Genomic DNA, 27,916 nt, shown 5'->3' with positions numbered 1-27,916 from the left:
GGTAATGACTTCATTTTTATTTTAAAAGGTGTAGAGGGCAGTCTTAAGTGGTGGGGTTAACGTGTTTCGTCCTTGAAGACGACTTGAGAAAACAGACCTCTTGCAAGAGTTTACACCACAAAATATACTCAACCAATGAGAGGTAATGACTCCATTTTTATTTTTCTCCTGCTATCAATGACCAACACGGTACAACACTTCATCCATGTCTTTGGTGATCTCTGATCTCCTTATCAACTGTTTCTTACATGATGAAGATCAGCCATGGAGTATATCTGAGGTGTATATCAGGGTGTGCTTCTTCCCCACATGTCCAGCAACATTCATATACAAGACATTTCCCGCACTCACTAATACACCTTGTGGGTTGTGTGGGACCCCTGATGTACAGGGAGACAGGACTTTAGTGAGGAACATTTCCCTCACTCAGGACAGGAAAGTGGCTTCTCCTTCGTGTGAGATCTCTGATGTCTGGAAAGATTGGACTTCAGTGTAAAACATTTCTCGCACTCAGGACAGGAAAATAGCTTCGCTGCATTGTGAGACTTCAGATGTGTAGCAAGAAATGAATAATTTTCAAAACATTTCCCACACTCAGAACAGAAAGCCTCGTGAGTCCTTTGATGTCTGGCAAGATGTGGCTTCTGTGAAAAGCCTTTCCCGCATTTAGGACAGGAATATGGCTTCTCCCCTGTGTGAGATCTCTGATGCGTGACAAGAGCTGATTTCTGTGCGTAACATTTTCCACACTCAGGACAGGAATACGGCTTCTCCCCCGTGTGAGATCTCTGATGTGTGACAAGAACTGATTTCATTGCAAAACATTTTCCACACTCGGGACATGAATATGGCTTCTCCCCCGTGTGAGATCTCTGATGTGCTGAAAGATGGCCCTTCTGATAAAAACATTTCCCGCACTCAGGACAGGAATACGGCTTCTCACCTGTGTGAAATCTTTTATGCTTCTTAAGATTGCCTTTCAACTTGAAACACTTCCCGCACTCAGCACAGGAAAATGGCTTATCTGGTGGAAGGATGACACCGTCCCTCACAGCCTGATAAGAGAAATACGATGGTCCATCTACACTGTGTGGTGCCGGATGGACATCTGAGGTAGCCGGATTTTCTCCTGGACTATTTTGCTTATGAGATCTCCAATGTCTGATAAGAAGTGATTTCCATGCAAAACATTTCCCGCACTTAGGACAGGAAAAAGGCTTCTCTCCCGTGTGAGATCTCTGATGTATTAAAAGATTGCACTTCTGTGTAAAACGTTTCCCGCACTCAGGGCAGGAAAACGGCTTCTCACCGGTGTGAGTTCTTCTATGTACATTAAGATTGCCTTTCCAATTGAAACACTTTCCACACTCAGGACAAGGAAACACATCATCTGTTGGATGGATGGCACTGGCCCTCACAGTCTGAGGTTCCTCAGGATAAGAGGAATACGATGGTCCAGCACCGACCCTCACAGTCTGAGGTTCCTCAGGATAAGAGGAAGACGATGGTCTGGCACCGTCCCGCACAGTCTGAGGTTCCTCAGGATAAGAGGAATACGATGGTCCGGCACCATCCCTCACAGTCTGAGGTTCCTCAGGATAAGAGGAATACGATGGTCCGGCACCGTCCCGCACAGTCTGAGGTTCCTCAGGATAAGAGGAAGATGATGGTCCGGCACCGTCCCTCACAGTCTGAGGTTCCTCAGGATAAGAGGAAGATGATGGTCCGGCACCGTCCCTCACAGTCTGAGGTTCCTCAGGATAAGAGGAATACGATGGTCCATCTACACTGTGTGGTGCCGGATGGACATCTGAGGTAGCCGGGTTTTCTCCTGGACTATTTTGCTTATGAGATCTCCAATGTCTGATGAGAAGTGATTTCCATGCAAAACATTTCCCGCACTTAGGACAGGAAAAAGGCTTCTCTCCCGTGTGAGACCTCTGATGTATTAAAAGATGGGACTTCTGTGTAAAACGTTTCCCACACTCAGGGCAGGAATACGGCTTCTCACCGGTGTGAGTTCTTCTATGTACATTAAGATTGCTTTTCCACTTGAAACACTTTCCGCACTCAGGACAAGGAAACACATCATCATCTGTTGGAAGGATGGGACTGGCCCTCACAGTCTGAGGTTCCTCAGGATAAGAGGAATACGATGGTCCGGCACCGTCCCTCACAGTCTGAGGTTCCTCAGGATAAGAGGAATACGATGGTCCGGCACCGTCCCGCACAGTCTGAGGTTCCTCAGGATAAGAGGAATACGATGGTCCATCTACACTGTGTGGTGCCGGATGGACATTTAAGGTAGTCGGGTTTTCTCCTGGACTATACTGTGTGATGTCCTCATCTTCTACTTTACAGTCTGGAGACAAAGTGAGACAATCCTCTGAGGTTTTCTTCATCTCCCGTCCATCTACTAAAATAGAAATACAAAGATTATTACTAGACATGAGCAGATTGGTTCCCCTAAACCAGGACTCCGCCCACATCAGGCAGCTTTGTCTCTGAGGATTACAATTCCCCCCTCAAGGTAACTAGTAAATGGGTCCTCTGACCTCCTACCAGTTCATTTCTTTATTCATGGACCTTAGTCAGAGAGTGAGGAAACAACGAGAACTGTCTTTTATAGGAGTGACAGTGATGAGGGGATTATAGGACAAGTGTCCCCACCCCCTCTATCACTCATTGCCATCTTCCCAACACAAGAAGTCCTGCACTTCCTTATTTAGTCCATGATTTAGTCATGAATAACAGCAGGGCTGAGCCCCACCAGAGGTCAGAGAGTGAGGATGGGGGGAGAACAACCAAGATGAAGACTGGACTGATCCTAAAGACCACCATCATTGGGTTATTGACTCCTCCCTCATTATCACTTTCTGTTTAAGGTTCCAAAGTTGGAGGATGTTATCACATTATTATCAACATGTAAAAGTCTGTGCTCCAATCAAATCATCAGATATAAAATGTCCAGCTGGTAGGAAATGGGTGTAACAAAAGAGAATACATATTATGTGTATATATAGCAGTGGGTAGAGGGGAGAGAGCAGAAGTCAGGAGTATGTAATGTACAACATAGAGTATATAGTGCAGGGGTCAGGACTCATAATATTGGTGTTTAGGAATCAGTAATTCCTTAAATATTTACTTAACTGAGACAAGTTGCAGAGGTCCCACACCACCACCTCCCATCTCCTGAGACTGCACTCAGTGACTTGGGTCTGAGACTTTACAGACATACAGTATCTCACAAAAGTAAGTACACCCCTCAGTCACATTTTTGTAAATCTTTTCTTCTATCTTTTCATGTGACAACACTGAAGAAATGACACTTGTCTACAATGTAAAGTAGTGAGTGTACAGCTTGTATAACAGTGTAAATTTGCTGTCCTCTCAAAATAACTCAACACACAGCCATTAATGTCTAAACCGCTGGCAACAAAAGTCAGTACACCCCTAAGTGAAAATGTCCAAATTGGGCCCAAAGTGTCAATATTTTGTGTGGCCACCATTATTTTCCAGCACTGCCTTAACCCTCTTGGGCATGGAGGTCACCAGAGCTTCACAGGTTGTCACTGGAGTCCTCTTCCCCTCCTCCATGATGACATCACAGAGCTGGTGGATGTTAGGGACCTTGCGCTCCTCCACCTTCCATTTGAGGATGTCCCACAGATGATCAATAGGGTTTAGGTCTGGAGACATGCTTGGCCAGTCCATCACCTTTACCCTCAGCTTCTTTAGCAAGGCAGTGGTGGTCTTGGAGGTGTGTTTGGGGTGGTTATCATGTTGGAATACTGCCCTGCGGTCCAGTCTCTGAAGGGAGGGGATCATGCTCTGCTTCAGTATGTCACAGTACATGTTGGCATTCATGGTTCCCTCAATGATCTGTAGCTCCCCAGTGCCGGCAGCACTCATGAAGCCCCAGCCATGACACTCCCACCACCATGCTTGACTAGACACACTTGTCTTTGTCCTCCTCACCTGGTTGCCCCCACACACGCTTGTCACCATCTGAACCAAATAAGTTTATCTTGGTCTCATCAGACCACAGGACATGGTTCCAGTAATCCATGTCCTTAGTCTGCTTGTCTTCAGCAAACTGTTTGTGGACTTTCTTGTGCATCATCTTTAGAAGAGGCTTCCTTCTGGGACAACAGCCATGCAGACCAATTTGATGCAGTGTGCGGCATATGGTCTGAGTACTGACAGGCTGACCCCCCACCCCTACAACCTCTGCAGCAATGCTGGCAGCACTCATACGTCTATTTCCCAAAGACAACCTCTGGATATGACGCTAAGCACGTGACCTCAACCTCCTTGGTGGACCATGGCGAGGCCTGTTCTGAGAGGATCCTGTGCTGTTATACCGCTGTATGGTCTTGACCACCGTGCTGCAGCTCCGTTTCAGGGTCTTGGCAATCTTCTTATAGCCTAGGTCATCTTTATGTAGAGAAACAATTCTTTTTATCAGATCCTCAGAGAGTTCTTTGCCATGAGGTGCCATGTTGAACTTCCAGTGACCAGTATGAGAGAGTGAGAGCGATAACACCAAATTTAACACACATGCTCCCCATTCACACCTGAGACCTTGTAACACTAACGAGTCACATGACACCGGGGAGGGAAAATGGCTAATTGGGCCCAATTTGGACATTTTCACTTAGGGGTGTACTTACTTTTGTTGCCAGCGGTTTAGACATTAATGGCTGTGTGTTGAGTTATTTTGAGGGGACAGCAAATTTACACTGTTATACAAGCTGTACACTCACTACTTTACATTGTAGACAAGTGTCATTTCTTCAGTGTTGTCACATGAAAAGATAGAAGAAAAGATTTACAAAAATGTGAGGGGTGTACTCACTTTTGTGAGATACTGTATCTCTCCACCCGGCACAGCCAGCAAATAACAGAGCAAGTAACCCTGGGAGAATTGTCCTGTTAGATCTTGCTAGACTTGGCATGGGGCAGAAGACCCAAGGTACATACCCCAGGTACCTAGGTCTAGTAATGCCTATGGTGAAATACATTTTACTGCCAGCTGAACCCCAGAATCTCCATAAATCCAGTCTAGATACATAAATTGTGTCTGCAGCAACGAGAAGGAAGATTATCCGAGAGAAATACAGGAATACAGGACGGGGAACACAGCTCAGGAAAGTGACCCGGGGATTACAGGCTGATATAACATACATATAGTTACATAGTAGGTGAGGTTGAAAAAAGACACAAGTCCATCAAGTCCAACCCATGTGTGTGATTATATGTCAGTATTACATTGTATATCCCTGTATGTTGTGGTCATTCAGGTGATTATCTAATAGTTTCTTGAAGCTATCAATGCTCCCCGCTGAGACCGCCGCCTGTGGAAGGGAATTCCACATCCTTGCCGCTCTTACAGTAAAGAACCCTCTACGTAGTTTAAGGTTAAACCTCTTTTCTTCTAATTTTAATGAGTGGCCACGAGTCTTGTTAAACTCTCTTCTGCGAAAAAGTTTTCTCTCTATTGTGGGGTCACCAGTACCGTATTTATATATTGAAATCATATCCCCTCTCAAGTGTCTCTTCTCCAGAGAGAATAAGTTCAGAGCTCACAACCTTTCCTCATAACTAATATCCTCCAGACCCTTTATTAGCTTTGTTGCCCTTCTTTGTACTCGCTCCATTTCCAGTACATCCCTCCTGAGGACTGGTGCCCAGAACTGGACAGCATACTCCAGGTGCGGCCGGACCAGAGTCTTGTAGAGCGGGAGAATTATCGTTTTATCTCTGGAGTTGATCCCCTTTTTAATGCCAATATTCTGTTTGCTTTGTTAGCAGCAGCTTGGCATTGCATGCCATTGCTGAGCCTATCATCTACTAGGACCCCCAGGTCCTTTTCCATCCTAGATTCCCCCAGAGGTTCTCCCCCCAGTCTATAGATTGCATTCAGATTTTTGCCACCCAAATGCATTATTTTACATTTTTCTACATTGAACCTCATTTGCCATGTAGTTGCCCACCCCATTAATTTGTTCAGGTCTTTTTGCAAGATTTCCACATCCTGCGGAGAAGTTATTGCCCTGCTTAGCTTAGTATCATCTGCAAATACAGAGATTGAACTGTTTATCCCATCCTCCAGGTCGTTTATGAACAAATTAAATAGGATTGGTCCCAGCACAGAACCCTGGGGGACCCCACTACCCACCCCTGACCATTCTGAGTACTCCCCATTTATCACCACCCTCTGAACATGCCCTTGTAGCCAGTTTTCAATCCATGTACTCACCCTATGGTCCATGCCAACGCACCTTATTTTGTACTGTAAACATTTATGGGGAACTGTGTCAAATGCTTTAGCAAAATCCAGATACACCACGTCTACGGGCCTTCCTTTATCTAGATGGCAACTCACCTCCTCATAGAAGGTTAATAGATTGGTTTGGCAAGAACGATTCTTCATGAATCCATGCTGATTACTGCTAATGATATCATTCTTATTAGTAAAATCTTGTATATAGTCCCTTATCATCCCCTCCAAGAGTTTACATACTATTGATGTTAGGCTAACTGGTCTGTAGTTCCCAGGGATATATCTTGGTTAAATATTGGTGCTACATTGGCTTTTCTCCAATCAGCTGATACCATTCCAGTCAGTAGACTGTCAGGAAAAATTAGGAACAATGGTCTGGCAATCACTTGTCTGAGTTCCCTAAGTACCCTCGGGTGCAAGCCATCTGGTCCCGGTGATTTATAAATGGTAAGTTTCTCAAATCTAATTTTAATTCCGTCCTCTGTTAACCATGGAGGTGCTTCCTGTGTTGTGTCATGAGGATAAACACTGCAGTTTTGGTTACTGAAGCCCCCCGATTCACTTGTGAAGACTGAGGAGAAGAATAAATTCAATACCTTTGCCATCTCCCCATCCTTTGTAACCAGATGTCCTTCCTCATTCTTTATGGGGCCAATATGGTCTGTCCTCCCTTTTTTACTGTTTACATACTTAAAGAATTTCTTGGGATTTTTTTTGCTCTCCTCCGCTATGTGTCTTTCATGTTCTATCTTAGCCGTCCTAATTGCACCCTTACATTTCTTGTTGCATTCTTTATAAAGTCTGAATGCTGATGATGATCCCTCAACCTTGTATTTTTTGAAGGCCTTCTCCTTTGCTTTTATATGCATTTTTACATTGGAGTGAAACCATCCAGGACTTTTGTTCGCTCTTTTAAATTTATTACCCAATGGGATGCATTGGCTAATGCCCTTATTTAATATGCTCTTAAAGCAAACCCATCTCTCCTCCGTGTTCTTTGTTCCTAAGATTTTATCCCAATTTATGCCTTCTAGCAAGGATCGTAGTTTAGGGAAGTTGGCGCTTTTGAAATTCAGTGTCTTTGTATTCCCCTTATGTTTCCTATTTGTGTGATTTATGCTGAAACTAATTGACCTGTGATCGCTGTTACCTAAATTGCCCCGTAATTCTACATCCTTGATCAGGTCTGTATTGTTGGTCCCTGCCCTACTCTGGACCAATCAGTGAGCTGTATGGGTGGAGGAATGTATTTAGTGTTAATGACCCACCTGTGCTGATCTCTATAAATGTCCCCGTTATTCCATCCTCCTCCATAGACTGCTGATCATCCCTCACATACCTCTCTTCTTCTTCTGATTTAACCTCAACTTTTATATCTATCAGATCTTCACCCTAAACCAAGAAAATGAGAGAAAATATCATCTGTAAAATATAAGCTTTAACTTGTGACATAACATAAGAAATACAGAATACTTTTTTGATCCCACAGGGAAATTGGGAAATCCAAACACTATCTTCACCAGTCTAGTCGTTCCGTCCCACCAACCTTAAAACAGTGAGGGATGGTGTGATCTTCTTGTGTGGAATCCCGGGAATACAGAGGACGGAGACATCTCTCTGGTGGGTTCCTGATATTAAGTGGCTCCATCATAGCCTTGTGTCCTTCTGAAAACTCCTCCATCACTCCATACTCCTCATCCTCCTCTTTATACTCTTCTTTAACAATAATATTATAATCCCCGAGGTTTCCACTCTGAATATATAATAAAACATTCATTGTAACAAACATGCTTGTGTGTAAATCATAACTACCAATAATTGTTCCTCATCTACCTGATGATGGTGAGGGATGGTGTGACCTTCATGTGTGGAATCCCGGGAATACAGAGGACGGGGACATCTCTCTGGTGGGTTGCTGTAGCTGGATGACTCCACCATGGTGTCCTGGTACAGATCTTTGTGTTCTTCCTCCATCACCCCATCCTCATCATCCTCTTCTTTTATCTCTTCTTTAATTTCAACTTTAGAATCTCTCAGGTTTCCACTCTGAATATATAATAAAAATGACATCAATGGTAACAATGCAGATAATGTACAGATCCTAATGATACTATCAGTGATTGTTCCTCATCTACCTGATGATGGTGAGGGATGGTGTGACCTTCCTGTGTGGAATCCCGGGAATACAGAGGACGGGGACATCTCTCTGGTGGGTTCCCATTACTGGATCCATCTGTAGGAAACACACACACTGACTGAATACATTGTTTCTATGTGTTTATCAGATGATGGGGGATCTAGGTGGAGCCTCCGTACTGCTCTCTCCTTTACAATAAAGTCTCCTCTTACCCGGTGATGTGAGGGGCGGCTGATTGTCCATCATGAGGTCCTTGTAGAGATCCTTGTGTCCTTCTAAATACTCCCACTCCTCCATGGAGAAATAGACAGTGACATCCTGACACCTTATAGGAACCTGACACACACAATGATACAGTCACCATCCAGACACATCCCTTGTCTGTTACTGGATAATGTCCCAGAATTCCCAGAATCCTCCTCACCTCTCCTGTCAGCAGCTCCATCATCTTCTTGGTGACTTCTAGAATCTTCTCCATGTTGTGTCTCTCAGGTTTTAGGGAGTCACATGGAGGCACTGTGATGGTCATATGATCACCTGACTTCACAAGAGGAAATCTCTGTATTGGAGAACCAATAGGAATGTCATGTTAGAATCCCAGAATCCTCCTCACCTCTCCGGTCAGGTCTGTGTTTTACTAATAGAGATAAGAGTGATGTCATGTGACCTCCCAGAATCCTCCTCACCTCTCCGGTCAGGTGTGTGTTTTATTAATAGAGATAAGAGTGATGTCATGTGACCTCCCAAAATCCCCCTCACCTCTCCGGTCAGCAGGTAGATGATCTCCAGGGTGAGGTTTAGTATCTTCTCAGTCATGTGACTCCGGTCCTCCTCCATCCTCAGTGATGTGATCATGTGATCTATGCGGGTTTCTCTGTAGACGGATAGTGGAGAATTATTTGGACTGTATTGGTTGTACAATGTTAGGATGGGGATATAAGGGGTTAATATTGCCGGCTGCCCCCCCAGTAGGAATTGGAACAGGTAGATCGGGTTTATCTATAAAAAAAAAATTGACCTCCATCAATATATTACAAAGGCAGGGAGACCTCATATGAGAGGCAGATGTGCTGCATGGGGAGATAATAGGGGAGAGCAGTTGCTGCCCATCAGTGCCTCCTCATCAGTGTCACTTATCAGTGCCCATCGGTGCCACCTATCAGTGCAGCCTCATCAGTGCCCACTAGTGCAGCCTCATCAGTGCACATCAGTGAAGGAGAAAAATGCAAAATTTTCTAACAAACTATGAAAATGTTTCTTTTTTAATTTTTTTTCCATTTTCAGTCTTTTTTCATTTATTTACCTAAAAAATAAAACCCTCAGTGGTGATTAAATACTACCAAAAAAAAAGCTCTATTTATGTGATAAAAATGTCACATGGGTACCGTGTTACACAACCGCGCAATTGTCATTCAAAGTGATAAGAAATAGGCAAAGAATTACAGGTGATATCGACATTTGCTTTGTTCCTTATATGCTCTTTTTCTACCTAAAATGGCGCTGACTTATTGTTTATGCAACTGGCTTAGTTCCGACCAATGCCTAAAAACATACTTAACCACTTGCTGCCCGCCCGCCGTCATATGATGGCGGGATGGTGCAGCTGTTGTTCTGGGCCGCCGTCATGTGACGGCGCAGCCTTCCAGGCAGCCCAGGGGGCGCGCGCGCGCCCGCCGCATCGCTCGGGTCCCGGTGCGCGTGCCCGGCGGCCGCGATTGCCCGGTAACCGAGGGTGTAAACCCACAGATCCACGTCCTGTCAGATGGGAGGAGACCGATGGTGTGTTCCTTGTACAGAGGAACACCGATCGGTCTCCTCCCCCTGTGAATCCCCCCCACAGTTAGAATCACTCCCTAGCAACACATTAACCCCTACAGCGCCCCCTCCTGGTTAACCCCTTCATTGCCAGTCACATTTATACAGTAATCAATGCCTTTTTATAGCACGGATCGCTGTATAACTGTGAATGGTCCCAAAAATGTGTCAAAATTGTCTGATGTGTCCGCCGCAATATCGCAGTCACAATAAAAATCGCAGATCGCCGCCATTACTAGTAAAAAAAAAAATAATAAAAATGCTATAAATCTATCCCCTTATTTTGTAGACGCTATAACTTTTGTGCAAACCAATAAATATACGCTTATTGCGATATTTTTTACCAAAAATATGAAGAATACGTATCGGCCTAAACTGAGGAAAAAATTTGTTTTAAAAAAAAAAAAAAATTGGATACTTATTATAGCAAAAAGTAAAAAATATTGTGTTTTTTTCAAACTCGTCACTCTTGTTTTGTTTATAGCACAAGAAATAAAAAACGCAGGGGTGATCAAATACCACGAAAAGAAAGCTCTATTAGTGGGGAAAAAATGATAAAAATTTCATTTGGGTACAGTGTAGTATGACCGCGCAACTGTTACTCAAAGTGCGACAGCGCTGAAAGCTGAAAATTGGCTTGGGCAGGAAGGGGGTGAAAATGCCCGGTATGGAAGTAGTTAAAGAACCAGCAAAAGTTACCATAATAGGAAATCTTGTGAAAGGCACACTGGATTTGTCAATAAAGCTGACAATGCACCATGAGTCACCAGTGTGCCTTAGCCAATGGCAGTTTGCCAAATACTGCTATAAAACAACGTGTGTACAGTGTTTCTGTGTGACTCTGCACGGAACTCCTTGCTGTGTACAGAGTTAATCCCTATGTATCGATAATCTGTCTTCTAATCAACATGACCGGAGTTGACTGATCAGTGAGAGAATGGAATTTTACTGACACAAAGTGCGTCAGCGCTGAAAGCTGAGAATTGACCTGGGCAGGAAGGAGGGGAAAGCGCCCAGGAGGCAAGTGGGGTTGCCCCCCCGTTATGTAAGGGTTAAATGCTCATATATGTGTAGCGCCCACCTACTTAGGTGTGTGCTAAATTAGTCAGTTAGGATTAGTGTCAGGCAAAGTTGCCAGTGTTTTACCCTGTCGGTGTAAGCTGGTTGGTTAATGTGGTTGGGAGGTTTGATAGAATAGAGGAGGGTGTGGCCGCCTACACTCTGCCCTGTAAGATTCCCATCACTTTCCCTGAAATCTTCTGGAAAGTGGGTGGAATGAAGGAGAAGAGTGGCAGGTAGTTTTGGAGACCCCTCTGAACCAATCATTGTTTTGCTTGGGCTGGGGCGGGACTGTTATAACAGCTAAGGTCACATGCTCCTGGGGGGGGAGTCTGAGACTGAGAAGAAGAAGAAGACAGCATGTAGGGGCTAATGCAGCTCGGGGGCTCTCCCATCTGGGGAGGGGAACGTGCCACGCGGGAAGGAGAGATGGAGGAGACATCAGGAGGAAGTTGCTACTACTAACAGGAGGAAGACTGGGTGATCGACCCTCCCTGGCAAACACGGACTGTTGATCAGGAGGACAAGTGAGTGTTAAAGTGCAGATCATGGAGGAGGAGGTGCAGGTCTTAGAGAATCAACACCTTAAAAAGAGTGTTGGAGTGCAGGTCAATACAGAAGTCTGTGGAAGGAGTTGGGCCTTAAAGAATGAATACCCTTGGAGAAATCCAATCAGTCGGCCAAAAGAACTTTATTCAGAGTAACGTTCTTTGGGTATACTTGGAAGTGCTGTACGGTTGGGAAGTAGCAATAAACAGGAGGAAGGAAAGCTAGTATGACTGGAAGCAAGTGCAGGTTAAGAGTTACTCAGAGGGGCTCTATATAATCTGGACTATGTACTCTCAGGACTTACTTCACCTAATGCCAAATCTGTAAGAGTTATTCAGGGTGACTCCACAGTGCCGCAATAAGTGGCGGAAGAAGAATAAAGTTTATGTTCAACTGTTCTGGATTGTTTGCCGTGTCATTCGTGCGGGGGAGGAGAACGGAGCTACACTAACAGAAAGGAATGAACTACTAGCAGCTCCTACGGGGGTAGTGCGCCACATATGTGTCGGTCATTTTTCCTTTTCCCGGAGATGGGCTTGGAAAAAAAAAAAAAATAATTTAACACACACACCTGGTAAAATCTGAATTTTCGCTCATAAAAAACGTAGCCCCCCCCCCCCCCCCCCCCCAGAAATATGTAAACTTTTAACATTTGATGTCCCCCATGAAACAATAACTACCTTCACTACCCAACACGGTGCAAAGACAACGCTGTAGAAGCTCCTACAGGTCATCAGCTTAGAGAAAACCAGGAATAACGGCCCCCAGAATTATTCCTCTCACTCCGGGGTGTGACAATGTGCGCCCCCCCCCCCATGTGATAGTATAGTAGAAATGACAGGTCCTCTTTAAGGAGACATCAGAGGTCTATTAGACCCCCTAACATCACCTATGGCCCCCGGTGAAGCTGATGAAGTGCAGATCGGGATTAATCAGCTTCTTCCCTGACCACAGTGACCGGGGAATGACGGCTCTGACCCTGGAAGTGATGAAATGCTCGTCTCTTCCGGGTTCATTCACCGGAGAGGAGATCTGAGAACTGATCACCCCCCCACTCCATCCGCCATGCCGGTCCCGGGCCTACAGGAGGGGCAGAGGAGCCCGGGGTACATGGAGGAGGTAGTAGAGGGGTTCGTATCTTCAAAATAAAGGGTGTGGAAATGCCGATTTTAGTACAAACCGAATCTCATCCTTCATTACAAGAGACTGCTAAGGAGAGAAGGTGACACATCTCCAATATGAAGAGAATGTTCTGGCCTCGGAAGTGGGGGAATGTTCTGCCCCTGAAGGGGTTAATCTAGGTTTCCACACTATATATGTGTGTATCATCATCTGCTGGAGATAAAAGACGTCACAGTGACTATGGAGGAAGAGGACGGAACATGACGGGGGGGTTACTGGGTGTAAATAGAAAATAAGATCTTATTACCTCCTCTGCTGCCACTTCAAGCAACGTCTTGTCCTGACTCACTTCTCACCCGGAACTTCCTGTCTGCCCCTGACATCACTTCCTGTCTTCCATAGAGAATTCCTGTCTCTATGGTATGAGTGAGATCACCATCTTGTGGAGATCAGAGGAACTGCAGCCCCAAGAAACATCTCGTAGTGTGAACACGGCCTTGTGTTGTGTGTGTATGTACTGTATATCCTTATAGATGGGGTCATCTCCACTCCCACCAAGGGGGAGAGAAATATATTACTGCCTAGTCCAGCCTTTCTCAGCCAGGGTTCCCCCAAAGGTTTCTAGGGGTTCCTTGAGCAATGAACAATTTCTGTCTCTCAGTAACAACTGACATCAATGATCTCTAAGGAGGGCAGTCTTCCCACTGCTGATGATGTAAGAAAGTCCTTCTCCCACTGACATAAGGGGGTCCTTCTCTTAAATTTCTAGGGGTATCTGTGCAGCATGTGCATGGTTATCATTATGTATGTTGTGGTTTAACCCTGCTCCTGATGCTCCGTTCTCATATACACTGTATTACTAAAAGTATTGGGACGCCTGCCTTTACACGCACGTGGACTTTAATGCACTCCCAGTCTTAGTCCGTAGGGTTCAATGTTGAGTTGGCTCCGCCCTTTTCTGTTATAACAGCTTCAACTCTTCTAGGAAGGCTGTCCACAAGGTTTAGGAGGGTGTCTATGGCAATGTTTGATCATTCTTCCAGAAGCGCATTTGTGAGGTCATGCACTGATGTTGGACGAGAAGGCCTGGCTTGCAGTCTCCACTCTAATTCATCCCAAAGGTGTTCTATTGGGTGGAACTCAGGACTCTGTGCAGGCCAGCCAAGTTCCTCCACCCCAAACTCACTTATCCATGTATTTGTGGATCTTGCTTTATGCACTGGTCCAAATCATTTGGCGGAGGGAGATTATGGTGTGTGCAGGCCTTCTCGTCCAACATCAGTGCCTGACCTCAAAAATGAGTGTAGCGGTATCCCCGTAGGAGCTGCTAGATGTTGTGGTTCACCCGTCACCTTGCCCAGCCCAGCATTCACTTCTCAGTCACTCAGAGACACAGAACAGTCAGAGAACTTTGTTTTTTTTTTGTTTTTTGAAGGGATTGAACTTGCAAGGAGTTAGGGAAATATGGGATGCCCATCAGAATTGACAAAACTTGCTTGGGACAACTATATACACTCCATCTCACCTCCAGCATATTGCTTCCTCTCCATTCGTCAGGTATTTCTCCTCCAGCACATCGCTTCCCCTCCAATCTTCAGGTAGGTCTCCTCCACCACATCGCTTCCTCTCCAATCTTCAGGTAGGTCTCCTCCACCACATCGCTTCCTCTCCAATCTTCAGGTATTTCTCCTCCACCACATCGCTTCCCCTCCAATCTTCAGGTGGTTCTCCTCCAGCACATCGCTTCCTCTCCAATCTTCAGGTATTTCTCCTCCACCACATCGCTTCCCCTCCAATCTTCAGGTGGTTCTCCTCCACCACATCGCTTCCCCTCCAATCTTCAGGTGGTTCTCCTCCACCACATCACTTTCTCTCTAATCTTCAGGTATTTCTCCTCCAGCACATCACTTCCCCTCTAATCTTCAGGTATTTCTCCTCCAGCACATCACTTCCCCTCTAATCTTCAGGCTAGCACAAAGTGGTTAGACCTGACAATAGCTCAGCTAGGCCTTTTAGCAATTGACCTTTGAGGGCAGGAACTGTGGGCCCCTAGAGTGTAGCAAAATAGAAAGTCTCTGGTGCTAGCTGTCCTACACACGGCTACTGAGCCCAGTAACCCATCTTCAGGCCCTGCCAGCCCTCCTGACTGCAGCTGCCTCTTTCCACTGCCCCTTTTACCACAGTCCACTCTTCTGGTTCTGCACCCATCTCAAACTGAAAACTCCCAGCTCTCTCAGGTGTGCCTCCCCAGTCCTCCAGACTGTGCCTCACTCACCAGCCCTTCTGGGTGTAACCAGTTGTCCTCCTTGGATTCTCTCAGCAGTGATCTCTCCCGCTGTCCTCTCCGCTGTGCCTTTGTTCCAGGATCTCTTCTCTCCTCCAGGGTGCACTCGAGCCCAGGCACAAGGTCACCCCCCCCACCCAGACTAGGGAGCTCCCTGTAGGCCCCAACAGCCTCAGCACTCTCTCACTCCATCTCTTTCACCCAACAACTCCTCCACAGCTGGGCCCCTGGTATTCGAGGAGGCCTGCCCCCTGCCAATCCAAGTTGGGGATTGATTAAGGCTCCTCAGAACACCCCAGGCAGCTCCACCTCTTTTCCTCTCTTTCTAGCACCTTTTATAAAGAGGGAGGTGACAGTGATGCTACCTGTGAGTCACCCAGCCCTGCCCTGAGCCACTCCCAGCCCAGAATGAAAACAAGCAGGCATAGCCACCAGCTAGATATATACATTTTAATCTCTTGCGCTTACCCAAAAATTGGTGAAAATTAATTGATATAAATTATTATTACTAAGTGAAAAATTGTTATATGTAGGTTCTGCAACTCTAAAATCTAAATGCTCAATTCAACATATATGTATAAATACAAAAGTGAGCAATCCTAACCAGTAAGTTATCAAATCAGTGAAAAAAATCCCTATAATAAAGTCCATATCAAATAATCAAAGAAAATAAATAAATATATAGTGAATGTCCATGTATATTTCCAGTGCAAAGCATGGATATCCGTAATGTTCAGCGGTGTGTTTTCTTACATCTGAATAGGAGAAATTAAAGCCTCTTACCGGAGGGATGGATCCCAAATTATAAGGATCAAACATATCCCACTCTGTCGGCTCCAATACGAAAAGACCTCCTCCTGCTGTAGCGATCACTCCACCAGAGATTAAGGAATACTATCCAAACAGTTCCAACTCCACTGAGGGGTCTGCTTAATGCTCTCAAGCATGTGTGAGATTAAAGGAGAAACTTCATGGTGCAGTAGAAAATGAAGGTTCTATTCTCAAGTATTATTGCACTTCATGAACCAAACAAAGAAAATCCATACAGACAAAGCCATGGAATTCACCCTGCAGGCTGGGGCGTGGTGACGTCAAAGATAGTTACTCCACCCGACGCGTTTCCCTTGTAAGAGGCATCAACTGGGAACGGAGACAATGTTCCCAGTCCATGCTTCTTATAGGGAAACGCGTCATGTGGAGTAACTATCTTTGAATTCCATGGCTGGGTCTATATGGATTTTCTTTGTTTGGTTCGTGAAGTTTCTCCTTTAATCTCACACATGCTGGAGAGCATTAAGCAGACTCCTCGGTGGAGTTGGAATTGTTTGGATAGTATTCCTTAATCTCTGGTGGAGTGATCGCTACAGCGGGAGGAGGTCTTTTTTCGTATTGGAGCTGACAGAGTGGGATATGTTTGATCCTTATAATTTGGGATCCATCCTCTCTGGTAAGAGGCTTTAACTTCTTCTATTCTGATATAAGAAAACACACCGCTGAACCTTACGGATATCCATGCTTTGTACTGGGAATATACATGGACATTCACTATATATTTATTTTCTTTGATTATCTGATGTGGACTTTATTATAGGGATTTTCTCCTATTTTTTCACTGATTTGGTAGCTTTTTGGTTAGGATTGTGCACTTTGTATATATACATAGCCACCAGCTAGGTCTGCCTAAATTTCCCTACTCTATAGAAAAATCGAAACCTCTAGCACCTACCTAACTGTCCCATTGACACCCTCCTAAACCTTGTGGACGGCCTTCCCAGAAGAGTTGAAGCTGTTATAGCTGCAAAGGGCGGAGCCAACTCAATATTGAACCCTACGGACTAAGACTGGGATGCCATTAAATTTCATGTGCGTGTAAAGGCAGGCGTCCCAATACTTTTGGTAATATAGTGTATATTTACATTGATGTTATTTGATATTTATATTATGCATTATATATAAGTGAGTTTTGCACAACACCGTCTATAACTATATATCTTTTCATCGAGCGGCCTCATACTTCCCATCTTTAAATAAACATCTCCTGAGATTTAGGGGTCTATTCACAAAAAATGCGCATAGAAATTCACCCGGAGATGGCCCCTTTTCATTCCATTTCTGTGTAAAAAAAAACGAATAGGCTAATGCTCAGCTAGTTGAATGATTTCTAGTGATTTAACGGCTTCAGCTCCGGAAGATTTACCCCCCCCCCCCAATGACCTGGGCCATTTTTTGCAATACGGCACTGCATTATTTTAACTGAAAATTGCGCGGTCATGTGACGTTGTACCCAAATAATATTGATGCCCTTTTTTTTCCCCCACAAATAGAGCTTTCTTTTGGTGGTATTTGATCACCTCTGCATTTTTTTATTTTTTATTTTGTGCTATAAACAAAAAAATGCGACATTTAAAAAAAAAAAAAAACAATATTTTTTACTTTCTGCTATAAAACATCCAATAAAACGTAAAAAAAAATTACATTTCTTCATCAATTTAGGCCAATATGTATTCTGCTATATGTTTTTATTAAAAAAACCCCAAAAAAACCCCACAATAAGCGTATATTGATTGGTTTGCGCTAAAGCTGTCACGTCTACAAACTATGGGAAATATACTGGAAATCTTTTTTTTTTTTAATACTAATAATGGCGGCGATCAGCGACTTATAGCGGGACTGCATTGCGGTGGACAAATCGGACATTAACTGACACCTTTAACACTTTTTTGAAGACCAGTGACACCAATACAGTGATCAGTGCTAAAAAATATGCGCTGTCACTGTACTAATGACACTGGCTGGGAAGGGGATAACATCAGGGGCAATCAAAGGGTTAAATATGCTTCTAGGGAGTGCTTGCTAACCGTGGGGGAGGTGCTTTCACTGTGGGAAGGCAGAGATCTGTGTTCCTGCTTAGCAAAAAACACAGGATCTCCATCTTCCCCTCTCACAGATCTGCCTCCAGAGCTGGACTGGGACAAAAATTTGGCACTGGACTTCATCCAGACCGGCCCACTTTGACAGGTCTCTCCCATACCGGCCGGCCAACCCCGATGGCCACCCAAGCACCTCCCCATTCACTGACCATTAGCCGTTCTACTTTATTTCTCTTATAGGCAGTACTAGTGGCAAAGCTAGACGTTTTTTCACCCGGGGCAAAGAATCAGTTAGGCCTCCCCCCAATGGGACAAGATTAGGCAGGAAAGTGGGAAACTCCCAGGCCATAGCTGTTAAGTCAGCTGACTGTCCCCTCCCCCATGCTCCCTCTGGTCCCTCCCTGCTCCTCTGGTCCACCCGTTCTGCTCTGGTCCCTCCTTGTTCCTCTGGTCCCCTTCCTGCTCCTCTGGTCCTCCCCACTGCTCCTCTGGTCCTCCCCCCTGCTTGTCTGGTCCTCCCCCTGCTTCTCTGGTCCCCCCTGCTTCTCTGGTCCCCTTCCTACTCCTCTGGTCCTCCCCACTGCTCCTCTGTTGCTCCCCATGCTCCTCTGCACCCTTGTGCTCCTCTGGTTCCCCCATGCTTCCCGGATTCCCACCTCTGTGCTCCTCTGGTCCCCCACATGCTCCTCTGGTCCCTGTGCTCTTCTATTCCCCCTATGCTCCTCTGGCCCCCCCCCCCCCCATGCTCACCTCCTCTCCCTGGCTAGTTGTGCGGTTCATGCTGAATATAGACATGATCATCAGGAGTCGGCACTGAGAAGCTAATCGTACGATCCAGAAGGAGAGCAGCCAATCACAGCTGTAACATAACCTTCCTCGGCACTCGTTCTCCTGGTCTTTCCTTCCCCCCCACTCTCCATCCTGTCTGCTGCCACGGGGAATCTAGATGGAGAGCGGGGGGAAGGAAAGACCAGGAGAACAAGAGCCGAGGGAGGTTATGTTACAGCTGTGATTGGCTGCTCTCCTTCTGGATCGTACAATGAGCTTCTCAGTGCCGACTCCTGAGGATCTTGTCTATATTCAGCACGAACCACACAACTAGCCAGGGAGAGGAGGCGAGCACTGTGTGCGCGGGGTGGGGGTGGGGTGGACCAGAGAAGCGGAGGGGGGTGGCGGTCCGCTGACATTGAAACTGGCCCACTGAGCCATCAGCCCACCGGGAAACTCCTGGTTGTCCTGATGACCAGTACATGCCTGTCTGCCTCTCTCGGGAACAGATGATCACCAGCTAATTGGCTCCCGCTGTGTCCAATCACAGGGGGAGTGGGTGGGATGCACGCCCCGGACCCAGCCAATAGAGATGACATACAGTGATTTCGCGCTAAAGGGCCGCCCTGCTGCAGTACATGTACGCAGGGACGGTCTGGAAGTGGGAAGAATACTGCTTTCCGCCAGTAGATGGAGCTAATGCTGATGACACGTGGCACCATCACTGGTATAAATAAAATACAATATTTATCATGGTTGGACTAATGTCTATTACATGTATCCAATAATTAAAAAAAAAATAGATCTCTAAATGTTGGAAATCTTCCACCACAAAATGTACTCGGCCAATGAGAGGTAATGACTCTATTTTTATTTTTCTCCTGCTATCAATGGCCAACACGGTACAACACTTCATCCATGTCTTTGGTGATCTCTGATCTCCTTATCAACTGTTTCTTACATGATGGAGATCAGCCATGGAGTATATCTGAGGTGTATATCAGGGTGTGCTTCTTCCCCACATGTCCAGCAATATTCATATACAAGACATTTCCCGCACTCACTAATACACCTCGAGGGTTGTGTGGGATCCCTGATGTACAGGAAGACAGGACTTCAATGAGGAACATTTCCCTCACTAAGGACAGGAAAGTGACTTCTCCCTCGTGTGAGACCTCTGATGTCTGGAAAGATTGGACTTCAGTGTAAAACATTTCCCGCACTCAGGACAGGAAAATGGCTTCTCCGCCTTGTGAGACTTCAGATGTGTAGCAAGAAATGAATTTCTTTCAAAACATTTCCCACACTCAGAACAGGAATACGGCTTCTCCCCTGTGTGCAATTTCTGATGTGTGCGAAGATTGGACTTCTGTGAAAAACATTTCTCGCACTCAGGACAGGAAAATCGCTTCTCCGTCGTGTGAGACTTCAGATGTGTGACAAGAGCTGATTCATTTAGAAAACATTTCCCACACTCAGAACAGAAAGCCTCGTGAGTCCTTTGATGTCCGGCAAGATGTGGCTTCTGTGAAAAGCCTTTTCCACATTTAGGACAGGAATACGGCTTCTCCCCCGTGTGAGATCTCTGATGTGTGACAAGAACTGATTTCATTGCAAAACATTTTCCACACTCAGGACAGGAATATGGCTTCTCCCCCGTGTGAGTTCTCTGATGTGTGGAAAGACTGAACTTCCGTGAAAAACATTTTCCACACTCAGCACAGGAATAGGGCTTCTCCCCCGTGTGCAATGTCTGATGTGCTGAAAGATGGCCCTTCTGATAAAAACATTTCCCGCACTCAGGACAGGAATACGGCTTCTCACCTGTGTGAAATCTTTTATGCTTCTTAAGATTGCCTTTTAACTTGAAACACTTCCCGCACTCACCACAGGAAAACGGCTTATCTGTTGGAAGAACGACACCGTCCCTCACAGTCTGGGGTTCCTCAGGATAAGAGGAATACGATGGTCCAGCACCGTCCCGCACAGTCTGAGGTTCCTCAGGATAAGAGGAATACGATGGTCCGGCACCGTCCCGCACAGTCTGAGGTTCCTCAGGATAAGAGGAATACGATGGTCCATCTACACTGTGTGGTGCCGGATGGACATTTGAGGTAGTCGGGTTTTCTCCTGGACTATTTCGCTTATGAGATCTCCAATGTCTGATAAGAAGTGGTTTCCATGCAAAACATTTCCCACACTTAGGACAGGAAAAAGGCTTCTCTCCCGTGTGAGATCTCTGATGCAATAAAAGATGGGACTTCTGTATAAAACATTTCCCACACTCAGAGCAGGAATACGGCTTCTCACCGGTGTGAGTTCTTCTATGTACATTAAGATTGCTTTTCCACTTGAAACACTTTCCGCACTCAGGACAAGGAAACACATCATCATTTGTTGGAAGGATAGCACCGTCCCTCACAGTCTGAGGTTCCTCAGGATAAGAGGAATACGATGGTCCGGCACCGTCCCTCACAGTCTGAGGTTCCTCAGGATAAGAGGAATACGATGGTCCGGCACCGTCCCGCACAGTCTGAGGTTCCTCAGGATAAGAGGAATACGATGGTCCATCTACACTGTGTGGTGCCGGATGGACGTTTGAGGTAGTCGGGTTTTCTCCTGGACTATACTGTGTGATGTCCTCATCTTCTACTTTACAGTCTGGAGACAAAGTGAGACAATCCTCTGAGGTTTTCCTCATCTCCCGTCCATCTACTAAAATAGAAATACAAAGATTATTACTAGACATGAGCTGATTGGTTCCCCTAAACCAGGACTCCGCCCACATCAGGCAGCTTTGTCTCTGAGGATCTTACAATTCCCCCCTCAAGGTAACTAGTAAATGGGTCCTCTGATCTCCTACCAGTTCATTTCTTTATTCATGGACCTTAGTCAGAGAGTGAGGAAACAACGAGAACTGTCTTTTATAGGAGTGACAGTGATGAGGGGATTATAGGACGAGTGTCCCCTCCCCCTCTTTCACTCATTGCCATCTTCCCAACACAAGAAGTCCTGCACTTCCTTATTTAGTCCATGATTTAGTCATGAATAACAGCGGGGCTGAGCCCCACCAGAGGTCAGAGAGTGAGGATGGGGGGAGAACAACCAAGATGAAGACTGGACTGATCCTGAAGACCACCATCATTGGGTTACTGACTCCTCCCTCATTATCACTTTCTATTTAAGTGTCCAAAGTTGGATGTTATCACATTATTATCAACATGGAAAAGTCTGTGCTCCAATCAAATGTCCAGCTGGTAAGAAATGGATGTAACAAAAGAGAATACATATTATGTGTATATATAGCAGTGGGCAGGGCCGTCTTTAGCGCAGGGCAAACGGGGCACTTGCCCTGGGCCCAATCTTTGTTGGGGGGCCCGCGCTAGCCGTGAATTGGGGCCCCGATGACAGCTTTGCAGAGTGCGCAGAGGACACGGGAGGATGTATTCCGTGCTAACCAGCTGAGAGGGGGTGGGGCCGGGAGCTCCACTGACGCTCTGACCCCGCCTACGTGACGGCTTGTAGTGAGAGCCAGTGATCGGAGTGGGAGTGTCATTGGAGTTCCCGGCCCCGCCTCCTCTATACTGGCTGGTGAATACAGAGGTCCGGGGGCGGGGCCGGGAGCTCCAATGACACTCCCACTCCGATCACTGGCTCTCACTACAGATGCGAGTACACAGGCTGCACGTGGGCGGCGTCAGTGGAGCTCCCAGCCCCGCCCCTCTCAGCTGACTAGCGCGGGAATACATCCTCCTGTATCCTCTGTGCGCTCTGCAAAGCTGTCATCGGGGCCCCAATTCATAGGTGATGCAGCCCCCAACACAAAGCATCAGTGGAACTGTTGTAGTGAGAGCAGAGAGTGGAAGCCCCGCCCACACACCTGAATGTATGTAGTGAGTTTGGCTGGCCAGGTATGTCTTTACACCCATAAAATGCCTGACTGCTGAAACCCTGAGCTGTGTTATTCAACTGTAAAGCTGTGCATTGCTGAAAGTTCTTTGACCATCTCCTGTATAATGTCTGCAGTCTCTGATTGTCTCCTGCAGTATGTCCGCAGTCTCTGATTGTCTCCTGCAGTATGTCCGCAGTCTCTGATTGTCTCCTGCAGTATGTCCGCGATCTCTGATTGTCTCCTGCAGTATGTCCGCAGTCTCTGATTGTCTCCTGCAGTATGTCCGCAGTCTCTGATTGTCTCCTGCAGTATGTCCGCAGTCTCTGATTGTCTCCTGCAGTATGTCCGCAGTCTCTGGTAATCTCCTGCAGTATGTCCGCAGTCTCTGGTAATCTCCTGCAGTATGTCCGCAGTCTCTGGTAATCTCCTGCAGTATGTCCGCAGTCTCTGGTAATCTCCTGCAGTATGTCCACAGTCTCTGATTGTCTCCTGCAGTATGTCCGCAGTCTCTGGTAATCTCCTGCAGTATGTCCGCAGTCTCTGGTAATCTCCTGCAGTATGTCCGCAGTCTCTGGTAATCTCCTGCAGTATGTCCGCAGTCTCTGATTGTCTCCTGTATTATGTCCGCAGTCTCTGGTAATCTCCTGCAGTATGTCCGCAGTCTCTGGTAATCTCCTGCAGTATGTCCGCAGTCTCTGATTGTCTCCTGCAGTATGTCCACAGTTTCTGATTGTCTCCTGCAGTATGTCTGCAGTCTTTAATTGTCTCCTGCAGTATGTCCGCAGTCTCTGGTAATCTCCTGCAGTATGTCCGCAGTCTCTGGTAATCTCCTGCAGTATGTCCGCAGTCTCTGGTAATCTCCTGCAGTATGTCCGCAGTCTCTGGTAATCTCCTGCAGTATGTTCGCAGTCTCTGGTAATCTCCTGCAGTATGTTCGCAGTCTCTGATTGTCTCCTGCAGTATGTCCGCAGTCTCTGGTAATCTCCTGCAGTATGTCCACAGTCTCTGATTGTCTCCTGCAGTATGTCCACAGTCTCTGATTGTCTCCTGCAGTATGTCCACAGTCTCTGATTGTCTCCTGCAGTATGTCCGCAGTCTCTGATTGTCTCCTGCAGTATGTCCACAGTCTCTGATTGTCTCCTGCAGTATGTCCGCAGTCTCTGATTGTCTCCTGCAGTATGTCCACAGTCTCTGATTGTCTCCTGCAGTATGTCCACAGTCTCTGATTGTCTCCTGCAGTATGTCCACAGTCTCTGATTGTCTCCTGCAGTATGTCCGCAGTCTCTGGTAATCTCCTGCAGTATGTCCGCAGTCTCTGGTAATCTCCTGCAGTATGTCCGCAGTCTCTGGTAATCTCCTGCAGTATGTTTGCAGTCTCTGGTAATCTCCTGCAGTAAGTCCGCAGTCTCTGATTGTCTCCTTCAGTATGTCCGCATTCTCTGATTGTCTCCTTCAGTATGTGCGCAGTCTCTGATTGTCTCCTTCAGTATGTCCGCAGTCTCTGATTGTCTCCTGCAGTATGTCCGCAGTCTCTGATTGTCTCCTGCAGTATGTCCACAGTCTCTGATTGTCTCCTGCAGTATGTCCGCAGTATCTGGTAATCTCCTGCAGTATGTCCGCAGTCTCTGGTAATCTCCTGCAGTAAGTCCGCAGTCTCTGGTAATCTCCTGCAGTATGTCCACAGTCTCTGATTGTCTCCTGCAGTATGTCCGCAGTATCTGGTAATCTCCTGCAGTAAGTCCGCAGTCTCTGGTAATCTCCTGCAGTATGTCCGCAGTCTCTGATTGTCTCCTGCAGTATGTCCGCAGTATCTGGTAATCTCCTGCAGTAAGTCCGCAGTCTCTGGTAATCTCCTGCAGTATGTCCGCAGTCTCTGATTGTCTCCTGCAGTATGTCCACAGTCTCTGATTGTCTCCTGCAGTATGTCTGCACTCTCTGACACTCTCCTGTAATATGTGTATTAATGTGCCCCTTTACTTGCTCAATTATTTGGGATTGCTCCACTGCTCAGTGAGAGGTAATGATGTGCATTAACCTCTAGCAACCAATCAGCGAACAGTAGTGATCTGCTTTAATCTCTAGCAACCAATCAGTAAGTGATAATGATGTACTGTAACCCCTAGCAAGCAAGTGAGGGCTAATAATGTACATCAACCTCTAGCAACCAATCGGCAAGCAGAAATTATGTGTTGTAACCTCTAGAAACCAGCCAGTGAGCAGTAAGGATAGGCTGTAACCTCTGGCAAACAATTGCAATTGCTGCGTGATCTGCTGCAGTAAACTGATTTTGAGTCTACCTGCTATTTTTTGTATGTCTCAGAATGGAGGGGTGGGGCCCCAAGAAAATGTTTGCCCAGGGCCCAATCAAAATTAAAGACGGCCCTGGCAGTGGGTAGAGGGAAGAGAGCAGAAGTCAGGAGTATGTAATGTACAACATAGAGTATATAGTGCAGGGGTCAGGACTCATAATATTGGTGGCTTAAATATTTAATCAACTGAGACAAGTTGCAGAGGTCCCACACCGCTGCCTCCCATCTCCTGAGACTGCACTCAGTGACTTGGGTCTGAGACTATACAGACATATCCCTCCACCCGGCACAGCCAGCAGACAACAGAGCAAGTAATCCTGGGAGAACTGTACTGTCAGAGATCTTGCTAGACTCGGCATGGGGCAGAAGACTCAAGGTACATACCTCAGATGCCTTGGTCTAGTAATGCCTATGGTGAAATACAACATTTTGCTGCCAGCTGAACCCCAGAATCTCCATAAATCCAGTCTAGATACATAAATTGTGTCTGCAGCACAGAGAAGGAAGATTATCCGAGAGAAATACAGGAATACAGGACGGGGAACACAGCTCAGGAAAGTGACCAGGGGATTACAGGCTGATATTACCCAGTCCCCACCCTACTCTGGACCAATCAGTGATCAGTATGGGTGGAGGAATGTATTTAGTGTTAATGACCCACCTGTGCTGATCTCTGTAGGAGTGTCCTCCTCTATAAATGTCCCCGTTATTCCATCCTCCTCCATAGACTGCTGATCATCCCTCACATACGTCTCCTCTTCTTCTGATTTAACCTCAACTTTTATATCTATCAGATCTTCACCCTAAACCAAGAAAATGGGAGAAAATATCATCTGTAAAATATAAGCTTTAACTTGTGACATAACATAAGAAATACAGAATACTTTTTTGATCACACAGGGAAATCCAAACATTATCTTCACCAGTCTAGTTGTTCTGTCCCACCAACCTTAAAACAGTGAGGGATGGTGTGACCTTCCTGTGTGGAATCCCGGGAATACAGAGGACGGGGACATCTCTCTGGTGGGTTCCTGGTATTAGGTGGCTCCATCATATCCTTGTGTTCTTCTGAAAACTCCTCCATCACTCCATACTCCTCATTCTCCTCTTTAAACTCTTCTTTAACAATAATATTATAATCCCTGAGGTTTCCACTCTAAGTATATAATAAAACATTCATTGTAACAAACATGCTGTGTATAAATCATAACTACCAATAATTGTTCCTCATCTACCTGATAGTGTTGAGGGATGGTGTGACCTTCTTGTGTGGAATCCCGGGAATACAGAGGACGGGGACATCTCTCTGGTGGGTTGCTGTAGCTGGATGACTCCACCATGGTGTCCTGGTACAGATCTTTGTGTTCTTCCTCCATCACCCCATCCTCATCATCCTCCTCTTTTATCTCTTCTTTAACCTCAACTTCAGGATCTCTCAGGTTTCCACTCTGAATATATAATAAAAATGACATCAATGGTAACAATGCAGATAATGTACAGATCCTAATGATACTATCAGTGATTGTTCCTCATCTACCTGATGATGGTGAGGGGTGATGTGACCTTCCTGTGTAGAATCCTGGGAATACAGAGGACGGGGACATCTCTCTGGTGGGTTCCTGGTATTAGGTGGCTCCATCTTATCCTTGTGTCCTTCTGAAAACTCCTCCATCACTCCATACTCCTCATCCTCCTCTTTATACTCTTCTTTAATATCAATATTATCATCCCCGAGATTTCCACTCTCAAAGATCTAATAAAACATTCATTGTAACAAACACTGTGTAATAATCAGAACTACCAATAATTGTCCCTCACCTACCTGATGATGGTGAGGGATGGTGTGACCTCCCTGTGTGGAATCCCGGGAATACAGAGGACGGGGACATCTCTCTGGTGGGTTCCCATTACTGGATCCATCTGTAGGAAACACACACACTGACTGAAGACATTGTTTCTATGTGTTTATCAGATGATGGGGGATCTAGGTGGACCCTCCGTACTGCTCTCTCCTTTACAATAAAGTCTCCTCTTACCCGGTGATGTGAGGGGCGGCTGATTGTCCATCATGACGTCCTTGTAGAGATCCTTGTGTCCTTCTAAATACTCCCACTCCTCCATGGAGAAATAGACAGTGACATCCTGACACCTTATAGGAACCTGACACACACAATGATACAGTCACCATCCAGACACATCCCTTGTCTGTTACTGGATAATGTCCCAGAATTCCCAGAATCCTCCTCACCTCTCCTGTCAGCAGCTCCATCATCTTCTTGGTGACTTCTAGAATCTTCTCCATGTTGTGTCTCTCAGGTTTTAGGGAGTCACATGGAGGCACTGTGATGGTCATATGATCACCTGACTTCACAAGAGGAAATCTCTGTATTGAGGAATCAATAGGAATATCATGTTAGACTCCCAGAATCCTCCTCACCTCTCCGGTCAGGTCTGTGTTTTATTAATAGAGATAAGAGTGATGTCATGTGACCTCCCAGAATCCTCCTCACCTCTCCGGTCAGGTCTGTGTTTTATTAATAGAGATAAGAGTGATGTCATGTGACCTCCCAGAATCCTCCTCACCTCTCCGGTCAGGTCTGTGTTTTATTAATAGAGATAAGAGTGATGTCATGTGACCTCCCAGAATCCTCCTCACCTCTCCGGTCAGGTCTGTGTATTATTAATAGAGATAAGAGTGATGTCATGTGACCTCCCAGAATCCCCCTCACCTCTCCGGTCAGGTCTGTGTATTATTAATAGAGATAAGAGTGATGTCATGTGACCTCCCAGAATCCTCCTCACCTCTCCGGTCAGGTCTGTGTATT

General features: G+C 46.0%; 1 protein-coding gene across 1 annotated transcript; it reads right to left on the bottom strand.

Annotated features, from left to right (window-relative positions):
• Positions 1-136: 136 nt before the first annotated feature.
• LOC141106836 (uncharacterized) lies at positions 137-27,555 on the bottom strand. The gene is made up of 13 exons (XM_073597766.1): positions 27,128-27,555; positions 26,914-27,011; positions 26,629-26,844; positions 26,327-26,539; positions 26,041-26,247; positions 25,753-25,894; positions 20,030-21,605; positions 18,873-18,903; positions 8,422-8,517; positions 8,120-8,332; positions 7,833-8,039; positions 7,555-7,678; positions 137-2,416 (listed from the first exon to the last, which is right to left on the bottom strand). Exons 1-13 carry the CDS (start codon positions 27,210-27,212, stop codon positions 423-425), a joined length of 5,202 nt encoding a protein of 1,733 aa, XP_073453867.1. The 5' UTR covers positions 27,213-27,555; the 3' UTR covers positions 137-422.
• Between the last annotated feature and the right edge of the window lie 361 nt (positions 27,556-27,916).

The sequence above is a fragment of the Aquarana catesbeiana genome, linkage group LG08 (genome assembly GCF_042186555.1).
Source record: "Aquarana catesbeiana isolate 2022-GZ linkage group LG08, ASM4218655v1, whole genome shotgun sequence".
NCBI classification, from domain to species: Eukaryota; Metazoa; Chordata; class Amphibia; order Anura; family Ranidae; genus Aquarana; species Aquarana catesbeiana.
Note: the sequence above shows the minus strand (reverse complement) of the source record. Positions and strands in the feature narration are given on the sequence as shown.

What these genes read in the sequence shown, in the direction of transcription:
- LOC141106836 (XM_073597766.1), bottom strand. Translation starts at nt 27,212, where the DNA reads ATGGAGGAGTGGGAGTATTTAGAAGGACACAAGGATCTCTACAAGGAC. An exon ending in GCCGCCCCTCACATCACCGG is followed by an intron (nt 27,012 to 27,127) that starts GTAAGAGGAGAC and finishes TGTTTCCTACAG; the next exon opens with ATGGATCCAGTAATGGGAAC. An exon ending in TCCTACAGAGATCAGCACAG is followed by an intron (nt 21,606 to 25,752) that starts GTGGGTCATTAA and finishes TTTCTATTTTAG; the next exon opens with TAGATGGACGGGAGATGAGG.